General features: G+C 39.5%; 1 protein-coding gene across 3 annotated transcripts; it reads left to right on the top strand.

Annotated features, from left to right (window-relative positions):
* Positions 1 to 15: 15 nt before the first annotated feature.
* exo1 (exonuclease 1) lies at positions 16 to 24,721 on the top strand. Of its 3 annotated transcripts, none has more exons than XM_041182937.1 (15): positions 16 to 139; positions 4,140 to 4,289; positions 4,561 to 4,736; positions 5,492 to 5,611; positions 6,049 to 6,172; positions 7,786 to 7,923; positions 8,454 to 8,666; positions 10,951 to 11,138; positions 12,957 to 13,053; positions 13,893 to 14,124; positions 16,264 to 16,513; positions 17,623 to 18,205; positions 18,311 to 18,406; positions 19,395 to 19,591; positions 23,714 to 24,721. In XM_041182937.1, the coding sequence occupies exons 3-15, from the start codon at positions 4,576 to 4,578 to the stop codon at positions 23,856 to 23,858; spliced, it is 2,544 nt and encodes an 847-aa protein (XP_041038871.1). In that variant the 5' UTR covers positions 16 to 139; positions 4,140 to 4,289; positions 4,561 to 4,575; the 3' UTR covers positions 23,859 to 24,721. The 3 variants fall into 3 exon arrangements, with proteins under 3 accessions (XP_041038871.1, XP_041038873.1, XP_041038872.1); XM_041182938.1 differs by lacking the exon at positions 16 to 139 and adding an exon at positions 560 to 665; XM_041182939.1 differs by lacking the exon at positions 7,786 to 7,923.
* Positions 24,722 to 26,429: the final 1,708 nt, after the last annotated feature.

Below are 26,429 nucleotides of genomic sequence, written 5' to 3'. Positions count from 1 at the left end.
CTCCCCCCTCAAATCGCATCCCAACAAACTGACCTCCCATTGGATTCGCGAACGGCCAACCGGAATCTGCCTTGCTGACCTAAATTTTTGGCGGGTAAACGGCAAAGCGTCTTTAAATGTGTGCGCCCATGTCCCTGAGGTGAGTTTTGATGCCAATCGTTCCCAATGTCGAATGTTAAACAGTAGGAGGAATGGTTAACGGAATTGGGATCTATATTTTAAAAAATTGGGGTATCGCCAAAAGGAGCCAACGGAATGAGACGGTTTACAGTAAAATCAGTTTAAATAGCCCCGCTCGGGGTCATCGTCGCCTGTTGATGTGAGTCGGCGCCGGCTGGGGTCATGGTCGCAGAATGTGTTTTTTAATGTCAGCGAGTAATAATACTCCTCGGGCTGAGTTCGATCTGCCTCCACCCCGGACAGGGGCCTGAATCAACCGGTTGTTTCTGCACCCTGGCCCCGTGGGCCCAGTTCCGATCATTTCCAACAACAACTTGTATTAATATAGTGCCTTTAACTCGGTGAAGCGCCCCCCACCCCCCCCCCCCCCCCCCCCACCCCCTTCCAAGCGCTTCAGGCGAGCGTTATTAAAACAAAATCGAGCACGGCCGCAGAAGACGATGAGGGAAAGTGGCCAAAAATGATGAGGGAAAGTGGTCAAAGAGGTAAGCTTTAAGGAGCATCTTTTATTAAAAAAAAAGGTTTAGAGAGGGGATTGTGGAGGTTACGGGCCCAGGCATTTGAAGGTACAGCCACCCGGGTGGAGCGATTAAAATCTGGGATTCTCAAGTGGCCAGAATTAGTTGAGTGCAGATATTTCTTACTATTTATGGTTTGGTTTATATGTGGTTAGAGTGGCCTTGTACCTCTAATGGCGTTTTTTTTTTGCTCATTATACTTACTAATGTTGCCCATGTAAATGTAAAGGCTCTGCATACCCACTTTTATTGTGTGTTACTTGAACTGTGTGCCAGCGTATACAAAGTAATGCCAAAATAATTAATATAAGAACTATATGTAGGATAATTGGTGTATTGTTGCTATGTACCATTGGGCTTAAAAAGTAAAAATATGTTAACCATTAGCCTGAATAACTGAAGTATTTTTAAACAAGATGGTGATATTTACTGAATGCAGTCAATAAAGCTGGAGGGATAATGTAAATTTTAGTGTAAAACTTCTGATGAGAAGCATGTCAAATTTAATTGGGTGCCTGATCAGATAACAAATAATTGCAATAGTAATTATGAAATGAGAATTGTAAATAAAAAAAGAAAATGTTGGAAATATTCAACAGGCCTGGCAACATCAGTGCAGAGAAAGTTAACTTTTCAGATCAATGACTCTTCCTGAAGTCTAGGGGTACTTGAAATAGGTGAATAGAAGTTGTGTTCACTGCAGCTGGCATGAAACTTAGTGAGACTGCCAATGAACTGTGATAGTGGAAATGATTTGAGGTGTTGTGTTAAGAATATCATAGAATCTACAGCACTGACACAGGCCATTCGGCCCAACTCTTGTGTCAGTGTTTATGCTCCACAGGAGCCTGCTCCCCACTTTAATTTTCTCATTTCATTCTGTCCCCATATCCCTCTATTCCATTCTCCCTTATCTATGCATCAAGACTTGTCTTTAAATGTGTCAATGTTATCTGCTTCAACTATTTTGTGATAGCGAGTTCCATGTTGCCACCACTTTATGTAAAGGAATCCCTCTAAATCCTTTATTTGATCAGTTAGTGGTTATCTTAAATTTATACCCCCTTGTTCTGGACTTGCCTTCAAGTGGAAACAATTTTTCTACATCCATCCTATTGAAACCCTTCGTGATTTTCAAGACCTCAATTGGGACTTCTGTTAGCCTTCTCTTCCATAGAAAGAAACTCAGCCTGTTCAACTTTTTCTGATAGTTAGATCCGCTCAATATTGATAACCTCCTTATAAATCTTTCCTGCATCTCCTCCAATGTTTCATAACCCTTTATGCAATGTGGAGACTAGTTCTGGACACACTAATCCATGTAGTCTGACCAAATTCCTCTAAAAATTAACCCCAGTCCTTGGTTTCCACTTCCTATGGCTATTTCAACTTCTGAGAGTGTCTGTATTCCCAAATTTTCTTTGCTCTCCAATCTCATTCAGTTTTTCTCACTTTCTTAGGAATATTCCTTCTTCCAAAATATATCATTGGCAAATTAAATTCAATATAGTAACATTCACCTTTTCTCTTTGCAAGCCCGTTTGTCTCCAGTTATTGGATAAACTGCAAGTTTGGTATCTACAAAATTTGAGACGTCTGTTCTCTGGCAGATGTCTGGCAGGCTTGATTGGGGTATTCAAAAAGCTATAGGGTTGCTATCCAAAAAGAATGAATGTGCAAGGTTATGGGAATAAGACAGGGAGTGGGACTTTCAGAGAGCCAGTGCAGACTTGATAGGCCAAATAGCCTACTGTACTGTAAAGGTTCTGTGATATTTATACCCATATCGTTTATGTATATGGTGGACAACAATGGTTCCAGCACACGTCACTTCCCACTTTCTGCCAGTCTTTTTTTTAGCATCATTCAATTCATTCTGCTACTTGGCTTGACTCAACACTCTTAACCTTCGTCTCAAGTCTCTTTTGTGTGGCAGCTTATGTGACCATCTGAAAGTTTGTGAAAACCATGTTTACTACATTGCCCTTATCTACTTTTTCTGTTACTTCAAGGAATTCTATAGATTTGCAAAACATGACTTTCATTTTGGAAATCCATGCAGATTTTTTTTATTATAGTCACTATCTCCACATATTTTGTCTCATGTTTTCAGAAATATTTTAGTATATGTCCTACCACTGTCATTCATTAAACTGGATTAGCTCTATCTATTTGAAGATATGAATTACATTTATATTATTTCCTATTATATTTTGATCAGTACACCTTAACTGTTCTCCCATGCTTACTTCTCTTATCTGGTCTGGTTTATTTTCCATCTCTAGGTCTAGCAGTACTTCTTTGTTGGACTTGTTGCAGGTTGTGTTAGAAAGGAGTTTTTTTTTTATACTGTAAAAATTTCATCCCTTTGACTGTCTACCTGCCAGTTTTGGGGGTAGGTGAAACCCCCATTATTATGATTGTGTCTTTTATTCACCTATTTGCTCATGTATTTCTCCTTCCACTTTCCACTATTTGGTGGTCTGTATTGACCAAATCTCTTATTCTTTACTTTCAATATGCCATCCGTTTTTATTTATTTATTTGTTATGCCCTTTCTTGCTAATGTCGTTGCTATTTTTGATTTATGCAGCTTCCCACTGTGTCTTAAATATTGCAGGATATCATGTATTTAACTGTCAATCCTGCCTTGTCTGCAGACATGTTTCTATTATTCCTATTCGATTGTGGACAGAATGGAAGTGTTTGGCAAAATGGTCACTTTGTTCTCCCCATTGTACAGGAGACCACACTGATCAGTGAACAGTATAGTGGTTTGCAAAACTACTTTAATTGTCTCACTGGAAAGTATGTTTGGAAACCTAGACAATGATGTGGAAGGAGATGAATGGTTAAGGCTTTCATTGAAATGTACTGGGAAGTGATGAAAGAGTGAATCTGGGTGTCAGAGGGAATGGTTCCTTCAAAAAGTTGGAGGTAAGGGAAAGCATGGTGACTTGTTGAATGAAGGTGAGGACAAGGACGACTCCATCATGTCCTGGGAGAAAAGTGGTCAAAGAAAGGGTCAGGACAGAAACATAGGAAATGATCAACTGCCTACTGTGAGTGAGGGAAAAAAATATATTTTGGAAGCTCTGAAAAGTTGGATTCTCAGAATAGGTGCAAAACAGATGAAAACCTGGAAGAAACTGGGTGGGAAGATGCACAATTGCAGGATCTGATGAGCTTATAATAGATGGCAGTAGAAAAAGAAACAGAAGTCAAGGAAGGGAAAGGAAGAGTCTAGGATGAACCACATAAATATAAGGAAGTGGGTGGGAGTCCGAAAATACATTAATGAAATTCTCTTAACTCTGGGCATAAGTAGAAAGTGACACCACCACAGTCATCAGTGTAATGAGGATTCAAGAAGAATTGGAACAAAGAATATTCAACATAACTGTTTAATAAACAATGTTGTTTTGACTTTTATTTAAAAAGGTTTCTCTGGTGCTGGTTAAAATGTCACACTGGAGAATGTGCGAGGCCGACAGTGGGGCTTGAACCTGCAACCTTCTAACTCCAAACCAATAGTACTACCAACTGACCCAAGCCCTCTTTTATATATTCTCAAAGCACATTTGGAAATTGGTAAGTAGTAATGGGAGTGGATTTATCTACCTGTTAGTTGGGACAGGTTTGATTTTGCAACCATTCTTTGGAGTCTGAGTGCTTTATCACCAGAGCCATCTGTTTACATTGTAACCATTGTATTTGTAACTTGGCTCTACTGCATTTTGAAATATTTATAAAGACTTTAGATTTGATTTGGTTATAGCCATTTTAAATTTTACTGCTGTTCAAACTACAACCCATCTATTTTAGCCTGGAAGTACTTATGAAAACTTGAATCGTTCAACAGGAGTGAAAGCGGATCATGGGGATTCAAGGATTGCTGCAGTTCGTTAAGGAAGCTTCAGAACCAATCCATATTAAGAAGTATAAAGGACAAGTTGTAGCATTGGATATGTACTGCTGGCTTCATAAAGGAGCTTTTGCGTGTGCTGATAAATTAGCAAAAGGAGAACCAACTGATCAGTAAGTCCTTTTTGTGTTCTTTGAACTTGGTGTGTTTACTTCACCATGAAATGCTAAAAGAAAAATTTAAACTTGCGTGTGTTCAGTGGGTTTTTATATTATGCATAATAAATCTTATTGGTTAAATTATAGCACCCTGAGCCATGTGGTGAAAAATAACTAGACCATGGTAGATTTAGTCCACATTCAAGATTTTTAATTGGGGAACAAAAACACCTTTTTAAATTATTTTGCCTTAAAATGCTGACCACTCACAGCTGCAAAGAAACTAAATAACAATTTCAAGAATAATGGGAAGGAGAGATATGGAATCTATAAACAGTCAATTAAGCAAAATACTTCAATTTTATAATATTAAATGGTTGAAAGATAAGAGACTCCTGGTTGCAATACTTATAGCAGTCTCATTCCAGTTACTAGTGTGTCTGCAGCAGAAAGTTACCCATACTTGAACATAAAATTGACAATATCACCCATTGAAGCAATAGAAATAGTTGATTTTGAGTATTGTGAATTCTTATGTGCTACACATGACCATGGAATGTTTTGCTTCCAGCATTTTCTGTTTTATGAATTGGCGGGTCAGGCAGCATCCATGTAGCAAGAAGCAAGAGTTAATGTTTCATCAAAATGGCATGCTTTATGTTGATTGCAGTATAAGATTTTATAAGATCATGTTTCATTTCCACTGCTTGAGTTGTTTTATATTTGTGAATCATTCTAACACTTCTTTCCACATATGTGTTTTGTTTCAGATATGTAGGTTATTGTATGAAATTTGTTGAAATGTTGGTCTCATTTGGAATCAAGCCAGTCTTGGTTTTTGATGGTTGCACTTTACCCTCTAAAAAAGAGGTTGAAAAAGCTCGAAGATTGTAAGTAGTAAATTTACTAAAGTCTACTGCAAATTTTAAGGTTCCTGTGCTTTCTGAGATTTTTTTTGTGTTTCAGTAGTGATAACTTGGAGAAAGCTGGGGGTTTCACTTCATACTTTTGCTTAACAAGCTGCAAAGAAAAATAAACCTGGCTAATGTTATTTTTAGTTCTTACAAATGATATTTTTCTTTATTAAAATGTTAATATTGCGGTCAAATTGATCTGTGTACAAATTACTTTTAACATTCCTGAGGTCTGGATTATTAAGCATTAAATCTAGCTAAAGTTCTTAGTAATAGCCATGCAATATGATGTCTATTTCTTTTTCTCAGTAGCAGTCATCTGCCGTAATGTACTAATTTGTGTCACTTATCTGCACAGCTGTTCATGCGTGTGGTTTAGAAACATTATGCTTGGGTGGTTTTCTGCATTACAGACGTAGGCAAGCAAACTTGCAGAAAGGAAAGCAACTCCTTCGTGAAGGGAAGTCAGCAGAAGCCAGAGAGTGTTTTACTCGCTGTGTCAACATAACACCTGCCATGGCTCATGAAGTCATAAAAGCAAGTTATTTCAGGTTTACTTTCTACGTCTCTATTTGTAGATTCAGAATTTCTTTCTGTCCCAGTGATTTTTCAAGTCACAATTTGGACCTTGCTAAAACTGGTACATGCACAGTATTTTTGAAAAGAATGTACCAGTTTTTACATAGAATGTATGTCACAGAATAGACCATTCACCCCAACTGAACCATGCTGGTGTATATGGTTCACACAAGCCCCCTCCCACTGCTTTATCTAATCCTATCAGCATACCATCTATTCTTCCTCCTCCTCCTCCTCCTCCTCCTCCTCCCCCCCCCCCCCCCCCCGCTCCATGGATTTATCTAGCTTCTTTTAAAAGGCATCGATGCTATTTACCACAACTACTCCATGTGGTAGCATGTTCCACATTCTCACCACTCTCTGGGTAAAGTGGTTTCTTCTGATTTCTTTATTAGATTTATTAGAGCATAAGATTTTTTTTAAAGTCCATTTAGCCCTTCAAGTCTGATCTGCTATTCAGTAAGATAATTGATCGAAGATTCGTGACTGACTATCATATATTTATGGCCCCACAAGTGGAATTGCCATCTGTCATTAAACCCAGCCTATTCTGTCTTTCCTGATAGTTATAACCCCTCAGTTTTGGTATCAGCATTGTTGATATTTTTTTTACTCCTTTTCCAGTGCCTTTGTATCATTTTTTGTGAAATGGAGACAAGAACTGTGCATGATATTCTATATTGATGTATTTTTATTTGTGTGAATTTGCAAAAATTTACCTCTTGCCCACTCTTCTTGCCATTACTAGATTGAGTTTTGGAGCGCCATGAGCAGAATTTGCAATTCAGAAATGAGTAAAATAAATTGGAAGAAGTGAATTTATAAGAAGGGAAGGGTAACATTCTTAAAAAGGACGAATTGCACAGAGGAAAAGACACCAAATTACTTGAGGGAGAAATTAAATACAGCACTGACCTAAAAATGCTGTTTGTGCAATTTGATACAAACGCTTGAAAAAGAGGCATACAATTTGATAATTTTTTAAAAACTATTTTTTAATTTGATTGCAATGTTGGCTTACATCAGAAGTGCTTTTGTGAATAATCTCACTGAGTAGGAAAGGACACCAGTGTTTGACAAATCTTGGACCATGTACATTTATTTTTGTATTTTCTCTGCTTCCCTGATCAGATTTCTCTGCACCACACATCTTTATTGAGTTGTATGGATGGTAGATGGCCAATACCAGAATATTAGCAAAGGTGCAACTTGGCGTGATGCTTTCACTTTGTTCTTCTTTTGGAAAATTCCCAGTCTTTGGCTGTTTAATTTCAGTGGCAAAGTTGCCATGTATGAACTCGTGCTGCTATTCTGGCACAGCACGTTTTGTATATTTATTAAGGTGGGATTTGTTTAATTGTGCTGCCACGGAGGATTTTGCTGCATCTGCACAGGAACAGGGGGGGTCTTCCCATTTTATTTTCAGGTGTTGCCTTTTGATTAGTTTTAAAATGGAATTGGAGATTGCATTATCTGTTATTCATAACAAATGGCAAAGAGGAATAATAAAGGCAAATTGCTTTAAAAGGGAGAGTTAGACATGACAATTTTTTTTTTTTGTATCAATACAGGCAGCAAGAGCAAAGGGAATGGATTGTATTGTAGCACCTTATGAGGCAGATGCTCAATTGGCCTACTTAAGTAAGATTGGTATAGCTCAAGCAGTAATTACAGAAGATTCAGACCTGTTGGCATTTGGATGTAAAAAGGTAAATGGAAAGTGCTATAAGCAGTTTTTGTTGTTAATATAAATGTTTTGTAGTATAGGTCTGAGCAGTTTAACTGTCCCACTGTGTTGGAAAAGCTTAGATCAATATTTAATGAACAAAGTTATTCAATCTTCTTTAAGTCCCCACCCCTCCACCTTTTTTTTAAATAATGTATCACTTTTGTAACTTTTATGCAATCTTTTTCCTCCTTCCCAACTGAGATTGGCTTATTTAACACTGATATTGGGTTAAACCTGGCATCTGCCTGGTCTGTATGGCTTAAACCTCTATCTGGCAAATAATTGAGACTAGCCATCTTAACTTATTGCCTGACTGAGATTGCCAAATTCTTTGCCTTCATAGTGGGTAAAATCCCATTGACTAATTTATGGATGCCTGAATTCATTTGCAAAGGCCCATTGCCACCATCAGAAGAAGAGGATTTTCTTTAAATCAGGATAGGCACAATTTGAATACTGGAGCTGGAGTAAAAAGAAAATAATTTGGTGATATTTTCACTGCACTTCTAGGTTGTACTGAAAGTGGACAAGACTGGGAACGGCATAGAAATTGATAAGTCTCGGTTTGGCAAATGCAAGCAGCTGGGTGATGTTTTCACTGAAGAGAAGTTCAGATATATGTGTATTTTGTCAGGATGTGATTATTTGGCATCCATTCATGGAATTGGTTTGGCTAAAGCATGCAAGCTGCTTCGGGTTGCCAACAACCCAGACATCATTACGGTAGGTCTTTGAGTTTGTGCTCATTTGTACAGTTGGGTAACAATAATAATCTACAGCAGAATGTTGAGAATGGATGTTTTTTTTTAATATTTTTGGGGAATATTGTATTATTCTGTGAAGAAAGCTGTGTATGTGTGTAAATTTAATTAAGCTGGGGCAAAATTACTATAAAACAGGTTGCCTGGGAGGTTTAAGACATGAAAGCATAAAGGCGTTAGGCTTCACATTTGTATTAAGATATGAGGGGTTTGAGGTACAAGTAAATAGGTTGGTTCTAACATTTGCATTGGTAGATAAGTTGAGAGTTTTTTTTTATTCATTCATGGGATGTGGGCTTCACTGACTGGGCCAGCATTTATTGCCTTTCACTAATTGCCCTTGAGAAGTGGTGGTGAGCTGCCTTCTTGAACCGCTGCAGTCCATGTGGTGTGGGTATACCCACAGTGCTCTTAGGAATGGAGCTCCAGGATTTTGACCCAGTGACAGTGAAGGGAAGATATATTTCCAAGTCAGGATGGTATATCTGCTACCCACATCCAAGGGGAAGTCAGAGGTGACGAGAAGCATTTTTGTGAGATGAGATGAAAGGGGGAAATAGGTGTTTTGAGTTGCTGTTTGTAGCTGGTGGCTGTTAGCTGTTGGCTGTGTGAGGAAGATCTCCAGGAAACAGCTCTAGGCTGGAAGAAAATGCAGTTTGAATCAGCCATCCGGTCAAGCCAGAAAAGTCTTGGGCTGCAAAAAGCAGTCTTGTTCTGAAGTTTTGGATTTCCACAGCAGAGCAGGAGAGAGTTTGAGGTCATGTGGTATGCCTCTATTAAAGCTCTATTACAGCAGTTTGCCTTGGGTAATGTTACTGAATTTTTGTAGTTAAACATCTGTAAGGAGTGTTGCCTGGAAGGTGTTTACTTGTGGGTCTGACCAAGTAAGGAGTCTTTTGGGGGAATGTTTTGTAAGACTAAGTTTAACTGTGCAACTATAATCTCGTATTTTCTTCTCTTCTTGTTAAAAGTAAAAGTTTTATTATTAAAATTCCAGAAGTATGACTGCACTTCTTGCAGCTAAGATCAGTATGTTTTCTTCTTGTTTGCAGAATACAAAAAATGGGTATTGCTCGTAACCCAAGTTTCCCTCTGGAATTTGGTTTGCGCAGCAATTAACATCTGTGATCATAACAATGTGCATGTACGAACTACTTATGAAAAATAATCCAGTAATGCTGAAGTCTTTAAGAGGATTTGTTAAATTAAGACTGAATATTTTTTGGAATGTCTACAGTGTATAAAGGAAAAAAGAGAATAGGTAAAAGTTAATCAACCCAACGTGTCTGCCAGTAATCTCCATGGAGGTTGTTGTAACTTTTTGTTTTTATTTAAACTAATTTTCTTCCAAACAGCTCTTCATGTAGATTCTCTGGTGTTTCTGCTGAGGTCACAGCAAGACTGAAGCTTCTTTTCCGTCCTCCCTGTTGGACAATTTGCACTTTTTAGTGGTGTACCCTTGACTCATAATTTCAGTTCAGTCTTGTATTCTATTTTATGCTGTTTCTATTAGAGCTTCAAGAGTCATGATTTCTTATCATCTTTTTCACTGTATAATAAAATCTAGAATTTGACATTGTATTCCCAAAGCCTCTTATTTTACCATTTTATAAATGTATTTCCTTTCAAGGGTTTTCTTTCCAGCGTTGTTAGAACTTCATCTGATTGCCACTGATGTGGGCTTGTTTTGCTGATCTCCCACATGAATTTCCATCTCATTTTTACCAGCACTGATCTACTGGCTTTATAGCCCAGCATTGTATTGGCCTTTTCTTCAATTATTTTGCCACCTGGACACTAAAGGTCACATGTTTGCTATTGCTCTCTGGCCCTATTTTCTTCAAGTTCCTTTTGCTTATTCAGTTTCATTCATTATCTTTTTGTAATTCAATCTAATGTGTAGGATTTTGTTTTATGTCACTGAATTACATTTACCTGCCAATTGCACAACCAAATCTTTCTTAATATTTTGTTGCATCCTTTTTCTCTGTTGTTCTCCTTATTTTTAATTTTGGCTTTGAATTTGTACATTTATATAAAAAAGGTAGAAATAACAGCATTAGGGTCCTACTGCAGGCTGCATAATTGACACCTTTCCGTCCAGTAGCAATAAAAATTAATCTTCAATTCTACTGTTATAATTTTATTTAACACTTAAGTTTTTCTCGGTGTATAAAGTATTTTGAACAATTTTGGTACCGATAAATAACTTCTGTTTCTCCATCTATTCTTTTCATCACGTATAGGTGATCAAGAAAATGGGACAATATTTGAAGACAACCATTACTGTAACAGAAGAATACATAGATGGATTCATTCGGGCAAATAACACATTTCTCTATCAGTTGGTGTTTGATCCATTGAAACGGAAACTTGTTCCTTTAAATGCGTACTCGGATGGAGTTGATCCAGAAACACTTGACTATGCTGGGCAGTATCCTTTTACATACTTCCATACTTGTTCTGGTTAGCCAGCACCAATTAGCTTTACCATTGTTTTCTTAAAACCTGTTTTCCTGACGCACAAAAAACTGGGTGCTTGCAGTATGATAACTTTTGGAAGGAGACAGCGGGAAGAACTGTGGAAATAACAAAGGAGAGCTTTTCAAAGGCCAAACAGAAATTGGCAAGTTTGTCCAGGCTGTGTGCAGGCGATGAAATGTATTTGTCGTTTCCCTCCTCTCCACCTCCCACCCCCACCCATATGCAATATTCTGCATCTTTGGGTATTGAGCTGCACCATGGTATTCTCTTGTGGGTGATTTCCATGGTACAACCAGAATGTTTTGCACAATTTGGCTGGCAGAACCAAGTAATCATCTAAAATTTAAAAACAAACAAATGTCTGAATTTATAAGTAACATATTGTAGAAGGAATTTATTTGCAAAGTCTATGTGGAGCCTAATTTGTTGCTGATGCTGTTGTTACTTCAGAACTAATGAAAATCTTGTTTATAACCAGTGCACTTGCAGTATGCTGCAGCTGCTTGTGGGTGTATTAACCAACAATATGTGGTATTGCTCGTAATAGCTTGTGCTCCACTAAAATCAGGAATCAATGCTTTTGTACGAAACTCATTAATGGTGTAGAAAAAAAAATCAACAGGGTTTAATTTACCTACATGGTTAGTGTTGGCTTGTAAGTTCAGAAAATTTAACCACTTTTGATACCAAGTTTGCAGTGGAAGTGAAAGCCATTTCTCAACAAAAAAGGATGAACCTGTCTTAATCTAGTGCTGCAAAGTTACTTTGCATGTAGAATACAGTGCAATCCCACATACCAGGCTGAATTTATTTAAACCTGTCGGGTGGGCATGGTGGTGTGGAGTATGCAAGAATCAAGCAAGATTACTCGCTTCCATTTTCTAGCATTAGAATGACGTGGGAATCCAGCCTGCCAACAGCAGGGTGCCAATTAGGCTTATAAAAGAGCCAATTATCCCTGAGCCCATGGAATTTAGTGGTGGCTCTGGATCTAATGGGCTTCGCATGGCTCTTTCGTGCCTGATTGATGAACCCTGCATTTAGAAAGTGAGCAGGCAGGGTGGGGGCGGGAGCTTGAGCTCTCTTTGCCCTACCCCCTCGCTTGCAACACCCATCCCGTCTCACTTGCCTGTCACCAGGGATCTAGTCTTGATCCTCTGGGTAGGACTCGGAACAATACCTGCAGCAGCCACTGCTTTAGTGGCACTGCCAGCTATGGAAAGCTGTCGGCCTCTGGGTGTAGTATTTTGTTCTCTGGGGGAACTTAATCATATAGGAGGCCCAGTACTGGCCAGATAAGTGCCTGGGTTCACTTAGATTGCACCAGGCCTCCCATACAGAAGCGATGCAGGGCTTCCACTGGTTCTCCAACAGACAGGGTGGGGGGGGGGGGGGGGGGCGGTGCGGCGGCGGTGCAGCAGCATTACTGGAATTAAATTTCGCTCGCCCATCCCAGCCAATTATTCACTGTTAAACATCCAAGTCTACACATAAAAGCTGTCTTTTTAGCATGAAATAGCCTATTATTGAAAATTTTAAAATACATCAACATGATGCTGTTACTATATTGCCTGTTGATTTTATAAAAAAACTAGTTTTCTTTGCCACATTCTTGCAGCATTTTTTTTGTACCATCCTTTTATTTGGGAGCTCAAGTATGCTTACTTATTGGACTTTTTTGGATAAGCAATGTTGCACTATAGTTTTATATTTTTCTTCCATTTATGTTTGTCATTTATATTTTGTACCTTAACTTGGTTATATTTAGTCACTTTGGTGATGAGAAAGCTCTTCATATTGCTCTTGGCAATATCGATATCAATACTTTGGAAACCATAGATGATTACAACCCATGTACTTTCCAGGTAATGTGCAAGTTACTCACTGATTCCAAGTTGCCAGTAGCAACTTTAACATAATTTTTAACCATAAAGTGCACTAAAAAAAATTCTGTTTGAAGTTTACTATAATACAATACGATAAGGTCTTTTATAATTCTTAACCTGGTGTGGAAAAGGGGAATATTGTGAAAAGTTGCTTGTATAAAGTGCCTATTTTAATCAGCTTTTATCACTTTTCTTCCCCCCCCCCCCCCCCCCCGTAATTTGGACACCTCTAAAGTATACTTTTTCACTCCTATCCAGAAGCGGCTCTATAACTAATCCTTTAAATTTAGAGCTCAGGACTAATGCAGATGCTGAGAAAAGAGCTACCAAATATATTGTAGTAATGTCGCTATTTGCACTTCAGTTGCATCCAAAGTCGGCTTCTGAATTAACCTGTTGAGCTGCTCCAAAATGCGTTTAAAATGACTGTCGATGAGATTCTACCCCTTTAAACAAACAGTGTGTTCTTCTAATACCTGGGTTACAATCATTTTAATGTATGCTATAAAAATCATGTTTCTGATGTTTTAACCTGAATTAGAAATATAGCATACATTCATCCATCTATTTCTCGCCAATATTTCTCCCTCAGCAAACTTCACAAAAACAGATCGTCTCACCATTTGCTATTTGTGAGATCTTGCTGGCAAATTGGCCACAGGGTTTCCCTATATTTCAGCAGTTACTCCACTGTCAATGTAATACTTTTTGAAGTGTCTGATGTCATAAAAAGCACTATATGAAGCTATTTTTACTTTTTTTTCTTTCAAAAACTTTACAGATGTATAAATTTTGCTTTACTCTTTTTTTTTAACCAGCTTCCAACCAAAAGGACTCATGGGTGGAATGACACACAAGCCAATAAGCAGAAAGTGCCACATATGCTCAGCATATGGAGCAAAGAATATAGACCATATGAAAATCAGCTTTTGGTCCCAAGGGCACAAATATCCCCAGAAAAACCCTGTACTAGGGGTATCGAGAAAGTGATCAACATCAAAAGATTAAAACTTCCCAATAGAGAGATGATGGCTAAAAGGCCAAGAGAAGGTAACAAAGATCTGACTTGTTTCTTTTCCATTTACAGTACTACATTTTGAAAATTAGCTGCTCAAGCAAAGAAAATTAAGTATTCTGGAATAAATGCTCCTTATTGAGATAGCTACAACATCACTGATCCTTTTGTATTCATTAATGCACATGGCCTTTAATGCATGTGACAGCTGGGAGCTAATCTTGGCAACCTCCTTCCCATCCCACCTACCCCACTCATCGCTATCCATGGCTCAAGAATAACTGTGCAGCTCTACATCTCCCTCCTAAAATCTGTTTTACTCATGACCAAATCCCACGTCGTCCACATCCTTATTCTGAATGATTTCATTGACATAGTTGCTTTGAAAGCTTGGCTCACAGCTGATGATATCTTGCACAAAAATAGCTGGAAAAACTCAGCAGGTCTGATAACTCTGTCTTCCTCTCCACAGATGCTAACGTTTCGAGTCCGTATGACTCTTCATCAGAACTAGAGAGAAATAGAAGTGAGGTGAAATATAAGCTGTTTAAGGGGGGTGGGACAGGTGGAGCTGGATAGAGGGCCGGTGATAGGTGGAGGCAAGGGAGAGATTGCCAAAGATGTCATAGACAAAAGGACAAAGGGGTGTAGACGGGGTGATGATATCTTGCCCTTTACTGAAGCTACCTGCTAAAACCACTGCAGTGGTGGCATGACCCTTTTCACCAGATCACATCTGGGTGTCTCCGGCTACTTCTCTGGACCTCCTTTTGGGAGCACCTCAAATTATTCCACCCCTCACCTCCTTCAAAATTTTTGTTCTTTAATGCCCCACCTTGAGTTCCTCACTGAGATATATTCCCTCCTATCTTCCCTTAGTCTCTGCACTGAATGACACCTCATCTTTGGTAATTTCAGTTTTCATCTCAACTCACCTTGCCATTTCATCTGGTCTCTAATCCTATTGTCTTGATCACAGACAAGGCCATCTAGGAACATTTCCCTGTATCCCTCCCCACTCACTTCTCCTTTAATCTTCCATTCCACTCTTTGCTTTCTTGTGTCTGCCCTTGGAGCAAAGTTTCCCAGAGTCACTTTCAGCTGCAATTTCAAGTACTCAATAGCCTAACCTTTTGACCCTCCATTTGTCTTGATACTTATGCAGCTGTTGATCTTAACTACCCCTTCCACCTTTGATGCCCTTGCCCCAGCAAAACATGGCGCTTGTTCCAAGAAACTGACTCGTGTTTTTGTACTCTCAAAGGGCACAGACTTGAGTATATCTGGTTTAATCATCCATCACCAAATCTAGCGGACCACATCAAGCACCTTTGAACTTTGCTGTCCTCTGCGAAAACAGCTTACTACTTAAAGATCGGTCCAGGAATGCAAATATGCCTCCTGGCTTCATTTTTCCACTATCATCTATCTCCGTTAAACTCCATTCCCATGCTTCTCCACCTCATCTCCAACAATGTGTGAGAATCTCATTGATTTTTTTGTCACTTTGCTTGGGACCATCCATTCAGGTGTCACTCATTTTTGAACCCCACCACCCACCAACTAAACCTCTGAGTGCTGTTTTATTGGGTGACGTTGGCTTTATGGATTCGCCTCCTCCAGTGTGGGTTCATTCAGGTGATTTAAAAAGATCTCCGTTCTAGCCCTTGCCTTCATTAAATTGTAAAATAGATACTACAATCTTATGCCTGCCTGTTAAAGATGTCAGATGTTCTCTCAAATCTTGATTTTTTTTTTAAATACAGTAACGTTTGATTAATTTTTTGTTTGAGGATTTTATTTAGTGTTTTCAATATTTTATTAAAACTGTATATATCGTTCAATATAAAAAAGTAGTTAATTGTTTTCCTCTGAAATTGAAGTTTCTGACATGAATACTTAGTCTCTTGTGTGTTAAGGACTGAAAAGGGCTTTTGTACAAGAACTTTAATGTTTTCTGACTAAAATTATTTCTATAAGCTAGATGAAGCACCGTCTTATGTTGACTGGTTACAATTGTAGTATTGTTCCATTGGTGAATGAAAACATGTCACTTATGCTAGTTTAACAGCCTGATTTCCAGGTACTGATTATTTAATGCAAAATTTAGGTTGTTCTAGTGCAGTATACAAAATTAATGCTGTCTTAAAGATGGTTTTATTTCCTCCTGTCAGATGACGGTCTTTCAGATGGAGACTTGTTAAGTCAGTACTCATTTCCAAATAGTAAAAAACATAAAGAAGCTGCTGAAAAGTGCCCATCACCACAATCTCCTTCAGAAGAGGAGGAATCCTCATCAGCGGATCACTCAGTCGGCCATGAAAGTCCAAGGCCTCACTCCAAGATCCGGAATCGGTTTGCTACCATTTTGCAAAGGAGGAATGAAGATTCAGGTGCTGTTGTGGTTCCTGGAACCAGAAGCCGGTAAAGTATGATTTGTTTTTTTTTTAGTTGAAAACTGCTTGGGTGACATTAACTCAGAACATGTCACTGGCCTTTACGTAGTCAACACATTGTCCTGAGAGCAACTCTGTAACACATTGAGTTGGAGAAGCAGGTAAAATAATTGAGAGAAGTATGCTTCAGGAGAAATAAAAACAGAATCCCAGTCTATTTTTCCCCACAAAGGCTATGTTAAGATTATTTTGTTGGTGAAATCTCTGGTTGTTATTAGACACTCTAAAACATGTAAGCCCAGGGGAATAAAAGTCAGACCCCACTCGAGACTGCCTTCCCAGGCCCCCTCTCCATTCCTGTGGTTGCAACAGCCTAAAAAGTTCAAGTGCTGGTGAGCTTCTCTGACAGATGCTATGGTCCCTTTAATTAGACACTCATTCCATCAAAGGAAGGATTTATCATCCGGCCGCCGCCGCCCCCCCCAAGCCCCTCCATAATGTTCAGGGGACCTGGAGGCTGGATCGTAATTCTTTTGCTTTGGTAAATAACAACTGTTGGGTGCACTGTACAGAGAGTTGGGTCTTAAACCCAGAAATGATCCTACTATTGTGACAGAGACTGAGATTTCACCTATTATTGCTCACGGCCTTAATCCTAATCCCATGATGCAGAATAAAGTTAAGGTAGACTGTGAATAACCTGCCACTGTCAGCTTTTGCACCTGATACTGGGTGCAAAAAGTGCAAACCTTTTTCCATGACTCACGGATGATGTCGCTTGCTAATCCAAACAATTATTCTTTTTCTTGTTACCTCTCTAAGAAACAATGAATAACTAACTATCTGCATTTTGAGTATTTAATAATCCCTAATCTAACTCAACCTTAACATAAATTGTTTTAATTCAGTCAGTAAACTAAATATAGCAGAGTAAGCTAACTATGTGAGAATTAAAAGCTAAATGACAGCTGTTTAAAAATGTAAGTTTCTTACTGCACTAACTATGTAACTTTATTCAAGTAGTTAATTAGAACATTTTTTGCTCAAGATCATGCCTTTCTCTTTGCGAAACATTATTTCTGTTGGATTATTGCTTTATTCTGCATTTGATTTTTTTTCTTTCCATTTTTCTTATAGGTTCTTCTGTAGTCCCAAAGAAGCTTGTGTATCTGATCAAAAAATTGGAGCCAATGCAATATCTAGTGCAACAGAGAGAAGCAAGGATTTGAACCCAATTAGTTCTTGTAATAGTGAGAAAAATGACTCCTTGGCGACAAGTATAAGCAGAAATGAATGTGAACAGGATGAGCAGTCACTTGAACTTTTAAATGCTAGTCCTAATACCAACGCAGCTCTTAGAGATTTTCATTCGGTGGCCAGGAAAAGTTTAAGTGTTTTTAGTTGGTCTGGAGACCTGAGGGAAAAATCGAAGACACACGATTCTGCTGTTGGTTTATCTGTATTGCAGCAATTCTGCAGAAAGGTGGCATACTCGACTATAAGTAAATGTAATGACAGTAAAGCAGTGGCAAAAAGCAATCAGAGTGAAATCCTGTACCAGTCAAACCTTCCGGAACAACCTGAGGAACCCTTGGATGGTGACTCTGAAATGATGACCTCTCCACAATCACCTCTTGGCATTAGCTCTTCTCTGGGCAGTTCATGCAGTACTTTTGATTCCTTGGGCTCTTCTCAAAAGTCCAGGAGTTCTGATTTGGATGTACGATACTTTATGCTTATATTGGAATGCTTTTAAGACTTTTATTGGAATGATAAATGGCTTCAGTTTATTTAATAATGCACCTATCATTTTTTTTCATGAAAGGAAGCCAGTGACGATGCAATGTCACATGATCAAATTTCGAGTCCTGGCACTTTGCCAGAATTACCTGAGAGAGCTATTGTAACCATAAAGCACAAGGTAAGTGTACTAACTATTTGTATACTTTCCAGAACCATGCTCTCTTTCGAGAGATAAACAGAGAATGTTGGAGAAACTCAGCAAGCCTGGCAGCATCAGTGGAGAGAGAAACAGAGTTAACGTTTCAAGTCCGTATGACTCTTAAAGAGTCACATGGACTCAAAACATTAACGCTGTTTCTTTCTCCACCGATGCTGCCAGACCTGCCGAGTTTCTCCAACATTCTCTCTTTTTATTTCAGATTTCCAGCATCCGCAGTATTTTGCTTTTATCTCTCTTTCGAGGCCATGTTTATCTCCAATTATATAAAAATTGAGAACAATGAAATTAGGGAGTTCTTAAGTACTCTCAACTATTAATACGTTATTACTAGTGGGAAGGCAATTGATTTCAACTATGAAGCCAATGTCCCACAGTCAAATTGCCTAATGGCATTTATGGTCAAATTTTTTGGTCATGTTATGAAGAGTAGCCACTTGACTGATGTACCAGAGGATGTGGGACTATGCTGCAGCACAAATCAACCTCTTGAGGGGAAATTGGGGAGGGGGAGAGTTGCAACGGGGAAAAAAGCTCAAAAATTAATTTGAGAACTTCAAAATTAGCACTGGAATTGTTTACATAAAGCCAAGTTTAATGCATGTTCCACCTCAATTTCCTCCCCATTTTAGCTGATTTTTCTTGTGTCATGTGATTGATCAGATTATCCTTTTCTTTACTAAATGTGACCTGAAGGGCATTTCTTTACTTCAGTTTTGTGATGTTGGAGGGTTTGGGACAGAAAATATATGGCTTTTCTGCTTTTTAAAAAAAGGCATAAAATGTAATTCTTCTACAAAGAAGTTGATCTATTTGACAGCTGATACTTAATCTGATATGTTTTACCCTTTTTAGTGTTGAGCTGTGGTAATTTTAATGCAAAACTGTGACCAGAAATGAATTTGACTGTAATGCTACTGTAGATTTACCAAATGCACTTTTTGTTCAGGTTCCTGGGTTACACAAGCTGAGCCCCGGATCTTTCGGAAAGTTCACTAAACTGTTGCTTCCAGGACCAGCCAAAGCCAGTGGATTAAGCAAAAGGTCACTGTCACTGCAGAAAAAGAAACCTGCCCCAAATAATGAGAACAAGCCTGAACTGCAGGCTACTATCCATGATTTGTGGCAGAAATTTGGGTTTAAAGGGTAAGTTAACTGGAATGGTATTTGTTTTAGGTCATGGTCTGTTTGGTGCCTGCCTTTCCGGTCTGTTGTTACAATTTGAGGCATGATATATGACTTTGACATTTTTAAACTTGCTGACACAGACAAAAGTTGTGTGCATCCTTAATAACTTCATCAAATAGATACTCGAAAATTGAAAGAGTGAAAGGAGCACTTATAGAAAGAGGGAGAGAAATAAGAAAGAATTGAAGGAGAGACTTGCCTTTAAGTGGCAAAAGCTGCTTCTGCTGATTGCATTCCATGCAGTGTGGTGACCTGTGACTGAAGTTGGTGACTGGTTCTGCTTCTACCTTTATTCATTCTGTTACAACCATTTTTTTAAAAAAAATCTATGTATCTGGGGTTTGGCCTCTTACTGTTTCTGTGGATTAGATGTTATGAAAAACCACATGCAAGATCTGGGTCATGAGATTGATGATGGTAAGCATGTCGGCTTCCTGCTATCAACACCATTACCAGTAACCAATCCTCAAGCTCCCATTGTGCAGCCAACCTTTCTACTCCCTGGCAACCTGGGCTTTCTGGTCCAGCCAGGCTCCCATATAACACGCATCTAATAAACATCTGGCTTCCTCCTTCATAAAATGACAATTAATTAATGTGTATGACCTGTACTTGCCTGACCTAATGTTGTAAAATGTACACACTGTCTTTATCTTGCCTTATTTGAGTTGGTCTTCTATGCACTTGACTGGTTTGGTCCTGCATTTCAATCCTACTGACTAACTATTCAGTATGTTTGCATCCTTCTTGCTGCAAGAGTCTACAATACTATTAGTTGGTAGAGTTATCCTCATTCTTATGATGTGAAAATGTTTTCTTTCAGTATTTGAAATAACTAGTTTTGGACTAGAAGAGAATCTAGATTAGTCTCATCTTCCAGTCCTGTTTCCTTGTACCATTCGTTTCTACCTATATCTACTAAAAAAAAAATTTTAAATTCTTTCCCGGGATGTGGGCATCACTAGCTAGGCCAACACTTTTATTGCCCATCCCTAGTTGCCCTTGAGAAGGTGGTGAGCAGCCTCCTTTAAACGACTGCAACCCCTGTGGTGTAGGTATATCCACAGTGCTGTTAGGGAGGAAGTTCCAGCATTTTGACCCACTGACAGTGAAGGACGGCAACAATAGTTCAAAGTCAGATGGTGTGTGGCTTGGAGGGGAACTTACAGATGGCGTTCCCATGCATCTGCTGCCCTTGTCCTTCTCGGTGGTAGAGGTGGTGCATTTGGAAGGTGCTGTTGAAGGATCCTTGTTGAGTTGCTGCATTGCATCTTGTAGATGGTACACACTGCTGCCACTGTGTCGGTAGTGCAGTGAGTGGATGTTGAAGGTGGTGGATGGGGTGCCAATCAACGGGCTGCTTTGTTCTGGATTGTGTCAGGTTTCTTGAGTATTGTTGGAGCTGCTCTTATCTAGGCAGTGGTTAGTTTTCCATCACACTCCTGATTTGTGCTTTGTAGATGGTGGACAGGCTTTGGGAAGTCAGGAGGTGAGTTACTCTCCACAGAATTTCCAGCCTCTGACCGGCTCTTGTAGCCACAGTCGAAGGTGTTTAATCCATTTAGTCCATGGTTAGTCCAGTTCAGTTTCTGGTCAATGGTAAACTCCACCCCAGGATATTGACAGTGGGGGATTTGGTGATGGTAATGACATTGAATGTCATGGGGAGATGGTTGGATTCTCTTTTCTGGGAGATGGCCATTGCCTAGAAATTGTGTGGCACAAATGTTATTTGCCACTTGTCAGCCCAAGGCTGAATGTTGTCCAGGTCTTGTTGCATATAGGCATGGACTGCTTCAGTATATGAGGAGTCTTGAACGGTGCTGAACATTGTACAATTATCAGTGAACATCCCCACTTCTGACCTTAATGATGGAGAGAAAGTCATTGAAGAAGCCGCTGAAGATGGTTGGGTGTAGGACACTACCCTGACGAACTCCTGCAGTGATGTGCTGGAACTGAGATGATTGACCTTTAACAACCACAAGCATCTTCCTTTTGTGCCAGGTATGACTCCAACCAGCAGAGAGTTTTCCCCCTAATTCCCATTTACAGTGGTTTTACTAGGGCTCCTTGATGCTACACTCGCTCAAATGTTGTCTTGATATCAAAGACACTCTCTGGCTTCACCTCTTGACTTCAGCTCTCTTGTCCATGTTTGAACCAAGGCTGTAATGAGGTCAGGAGCTGAGTGGCCCTGGCAGAACCCAAACTCAGCGCTAGTGAGCAGGTTATTGTTGAGTATGCTGCTTGATAGCACTGTCAACAACCCCTACCATTACTTCACTGATGATTGCAAGCAGACTGATGGAGTGTGAATTGGCTGGGTTGAATCTGTCCTTTTTGTGCCCAAGATGTACCGTGGCAATTTTCTACATTGTCAGATAGATGTCAATATCGTAGCTGTACTGGAACAGTTTGGCCAAGGGCACAGCAAGTTATGGAGCACAAGTCTTCAGTATAATGTAGTCAGGGCCCATAGTCTTTGTAGTATCCAGTGCCTTCAGCCCTTGATATCATGTGGGGTGAATCGAATTGGCTGAAGACTGTTACCTGTGATGCTGAGGACCCCTGGAGGGGGCCAAGACAGATCATCCACTTGGAACTTCCAGCTGAAGATTGCTGCAAATGCTTCAGCCTTATCTTTTGCACTAATGTGCTGGGCTCCCCTATCATTGAGGATGGGGATATTTGTGGAGCCTTCTCCTCCAGTGAGTTGTTTAATTGTCCACAGCAATTCATAACTGGATGTGGTAGGACTGTAGACCTTAAATCTGATCTATTGATTGTGGAATTGCTTAGCTCTGTCTATTGCATGCTGTTCCACTATTTGGCATGCATGTGGCCTTATGCTGTAGCTTCACCAGGTTGACACCTCATGTTTAGGTATGCCTGGTGCTGCTCCTGGCATGCCCTCTTGCACAACCGGCTCAGTCACTAGTGGTGCTCTTGAGTCACTCTTGGTGATGGACATTGAAGTCCCCCAACCAGTGCACATTCTGTGCCCTTGCCACCCTCAGTGCTTCCTCCAAGTGGTCTTCAACATGGAGGTGCACTGATTCATCAGGTGTGGGGGTATAGCAATCAGCAGTAGCCATCAGGATGTTTCCTTACCCACATCTGACCTGATGCCATGAGACTTCATGGGGTCCAGAGTCAATGTTGAGATCTCCCAAGGCAACTCCCTCCTGACTGTGTACCACTATGTTGCCACCTCTGGTGGTGGCGTTGTCTGGGACATGGTCTATAAGGTATGATTCTGAGAGTTTGACTATGTTAGGCTGTTGTCTGACTAGTCTGTGAGACAGGATAGCTCTCCTAATTTTGGCACAAACCTCTAGTTGCTAATATGGAGGACTTTGCAGGGTTGACAGGACTAGGTTTGCTGTTGTCAATGCTGGGTGATCCGTCCGGTTTCATTCTTTTTTGTAGACTTTGTAGCGGTATGATACAATTGAATGGCATTTAAGAACCAACCACATTGCTGTAGATCTGGAGTCACATGTAGGCCAGACCAGGGAAGGATGGCAGATTTTCTAAAGGCAGAATGGCTGAAGGACATTAGTGAGCTAGATGGATTTTTACGACAATCAATAATGGCTTCATGGTCACTATCAAGACTAGCTTTTTATTATTAACTGAATTTAAATTCCACCAACTGCTGTGGTGAAATTCAAACCCATGTCCCCAGAGCAATAGCCTAGTCTTCTGGATTACTAATCTGGTTATGTTGCTGCTATACCACCATTTCCCCCTAAACTACCAGTCTTTCTTTCTGCATCAAAATCCACACTTGTTTCAGCTGCTTCCACTTGCTGCAAAACTAGGTGACCTTTGTCACTCAGCAATTCTGTAAGGTCTTGGTAGCTTTTAACTTTCTCCTACACTGTTCAGAAAATTGAAACTAAACATATCTTGTCAATGAAAATGGTGCCATTTTTCAGTGTGATACTTAATGACAAGAATTGAGAATTTTTCAAATTCAGGCCACAATAAATGCATACACCAATTTTGAAGAGAGAGTTGCATGTACGTTATTTTTCAGTTTTAGCTACTAACAAAATATTTTGCTCTCCACAGGGAATCCAAGAAGCTTCAATCTAGTCAAAAATCTGGCCCAATGTCTCCTGTCGAGGACAACTTGCAAATGTTGACCCCAGAGACTGATCAAAGTATTTTATTCAGGTCGGAATGTAGTTCTGTGCAAAGAGCCATACATTGGTGAGGAAATCCGTGAAGATGTTTAAGCTTGACTCGATGTAGTTAGGAATATATGACCATAACAGATTCTCTATTTTAACCATGATAAAAATGTAAAGTTGGTGCAGGCTGCAACGTGGCAATAGCTAACATAATTGCCACCTTTGTGAAATATACTTGAGATGTGTAATGGCAGTTACTTGTATTAACTTTTTTATTTTTTTTTTAAATAACTGAACTAACTTACTTGACTTAAGAACTGAATTTTATTTTTTGTTTGAACAGAACAGTGTGAAATGCAGTTTTGTGACACAAAAAGTGATCGTTTCATCCTTGCTTACCCCGCCCCCAGCAAATGAAGATTCATAAATTTAAAACATTTTGATGTTGTGGAGGAAGATGCCATGTGTATCACAGAAAAGTTTAAATTATGTCCTCCCTAAATCCTGGTAGGTTTTATAGTAGGAGAGCGATCCCAAATGGTAATTTACCACCAAGACAGCAAAGCTGAAAATTACCCTCTGCAGAAAAATATTGAATTCATTTAGGACTTTACTGTGTCAGGATATCAAGTTTTTCACATAAATGGAACCATTTTTAGTGTCAGCTTAGAAAATCGTTTCAAGAAACCTGGGAATTCCTGACATGCCAGAGTTGGTCATTATAGTTTACAAACATTAGCAAGTGAAAAAGGATCACTTTTATGTTGCTTCATAGTGATGGAGTGTGGAGAGAAATGAATTTGATGTAACCACAGAATCAAATGAATTAACATTTGGTGGCGGCAGCAAAGGAAAGGATATGTAATTTATTATTTACATGCTACAGTATCAAATGTGAAGCAAATACAAATTTTACAAATAAAATAAGATCTACCTCCTCTCCCTACACCAATCCTGTCTTTTAACTATCCTCTCCAGCAATGCACGGCAAAGCAATAGCCAAATTTGTTTTTATTTTGTTACCTGCTATTAGTCAAGTAGAGCTATTCTATTGTGACTTTATTTGCAGTAGTGGCTTAGTTAACAACTTATTGTGGTCTGGAAAAGAAAGTGGACTTTATCTTGTAACTAACTGTATTGCAACCAAAGGATTCTAATTCCAGCAGCACTGCCGGAAAGGTATCAGCCTTGGCTCAGTGGAAGCATTCTCTTCTTTGAGTCAGCAGATCATGAGTTCAACTTCTATGTCGGAGACTTGGAGCAGAACTTTACAGTCCTCGCTGGCAGGTTTGCAAGTGGAGGGTGTTATTAAATTACCCAGGCGCTCATCGCACCCATCCCAACCTGTCCTCAATTTTACCAGGAGCAGACGGGGCCTATGGCAGCCTGACCACCCTCAGCTCAACTGAGGCTTATTAATGGGCAATTCTTTTCTGGGCTCAATTTTCAGGCCGGCATGAGGATATCGGGGGTGATGGTAAGCCTGGCAGGTCACCCTGCTCGGACCTTGGGTGGGAAAGGGGTGGTTCTCCCTTCAAGAGCCCATTTTCCATATCTGGCACTGGCCATTGTAGGAAACCCTACCACCTGTTAAATTCTGCCCTTGAATACATAATCTAGGGTGGCATTTCTGGGTGCTATCTTTCGAATGAAATGTTAAACCAAAACCTCGTATGCTCTCTGAGTTCAAAATAAAGCATCCTAACGCACTATTTTGAAGAAGAGCAGTCCAGTGTCCTGGCCAATATTTATTCTTCAATCGATATCACCTAAGCGATTATCTGTTTATTGGTCATTGTCATTGCTGTTTGTGGAACCTTGCTATGCACCACCTGGCGGCCATATTACCTGCATTATAACAGTAACTGAAAAAAAAAATGCTTCTGAAAAGTGAACAAGGCAGTTCAGAAACTCAATACATGATGTGGCTTTCTGGGTACAACTGGAGGGGAAATACTGACTGTGTTGAACGTTGTCAATTCTTGGAGTGAGTGATTGCCCATATTTTCTGGATTTTGCACACCCCTATTCCACATTGCTGCTAATGCCCTGAAATCTTTCCCACAAACTAAATAGGTTAGATTTCTGAGAACAGCAGCCTGACTGCATTGCTTCAGTAGGAAATATGCTAGAAGGTGACAAAGCTATTTTAATCTAATTAGTGAAGATGACCATGTGAAATAAATCTTAAGAAATTTTACACCACAGAAATGGATATGTACGCAAGACACCGGTTTATCTTAAGTTGACTTTTTTGGATTTTCATGCAAGGAGTCTGTCTTTTGAATCTACAGTAGCTCATTGTCCGGTAAAATATTCCGAAAATAAAACCCTGAAACACATTTTGTTTAATTACACATATGCTGTTCTGCTCTTTTCTGTTATAGACCTCTAACCTTGCACAAGGTGCTGTAATTATGTTTTTTTAATTGAGTACTGTGATAATTATGATCACTAATTTATATTTTACACAGAAGAATCAACAGTTTCACAATTCAGTGTCAACCCCTGCTAAAAATCACAAGACTGAGTAGTAAAAATAAAATTTGACATTTCAGTTGCCATACAACAGTGATTCCTATGTGCCCAATGGTGTGGCAAAGTGGGTTGAGGAGAAGTTCATAAAAGACCAGAGTCAGGAATTAGGGGAGGGG

This window comes from Carcharodon carcharias, chromosome 2, assembly GCF_017639515.1.
Source record: "Carcharodon carcharias isolate sCarCar2 chromosome 2, sCarCar2.pri, whole genome shotgun sequence".
Taxonomy (NCBI): Eukaryota; Metazoa; Chordata; class Chondrichthyes; order Lamniformes; family Lamnidae; genus Carcharodon; species Carcharodon carcharias.
This window is presented reverse-complemented; position numbering and strand designations above follow the sequence as displayed.

Excerpts from the sequence above, each read along its gene's own strand:
- exo1 (XM_041182937.1), top strand. The coding sequence starts at position 4,576 with ATGGGGATTCAAGGATTGCTGCAGTTCGTTAAGGAAGCTTCAGAACCA. Across the intron at positions 11,139-12,956 it reads ACACTTGACTATGCTGGGCA|TCACTTTGGTGATGAGAAAG; the intron begins GTATCCTTTTAC and ends GGTTATATTTAG. Across the intron at positions 16,514-17,622 it reads GTTCCTGGAACCAGAAGCCG|GTTCTTCTGTAGTCCCAAAG; the intron begins GTAAAGTATGAT and ends TTTTTCTTATAG.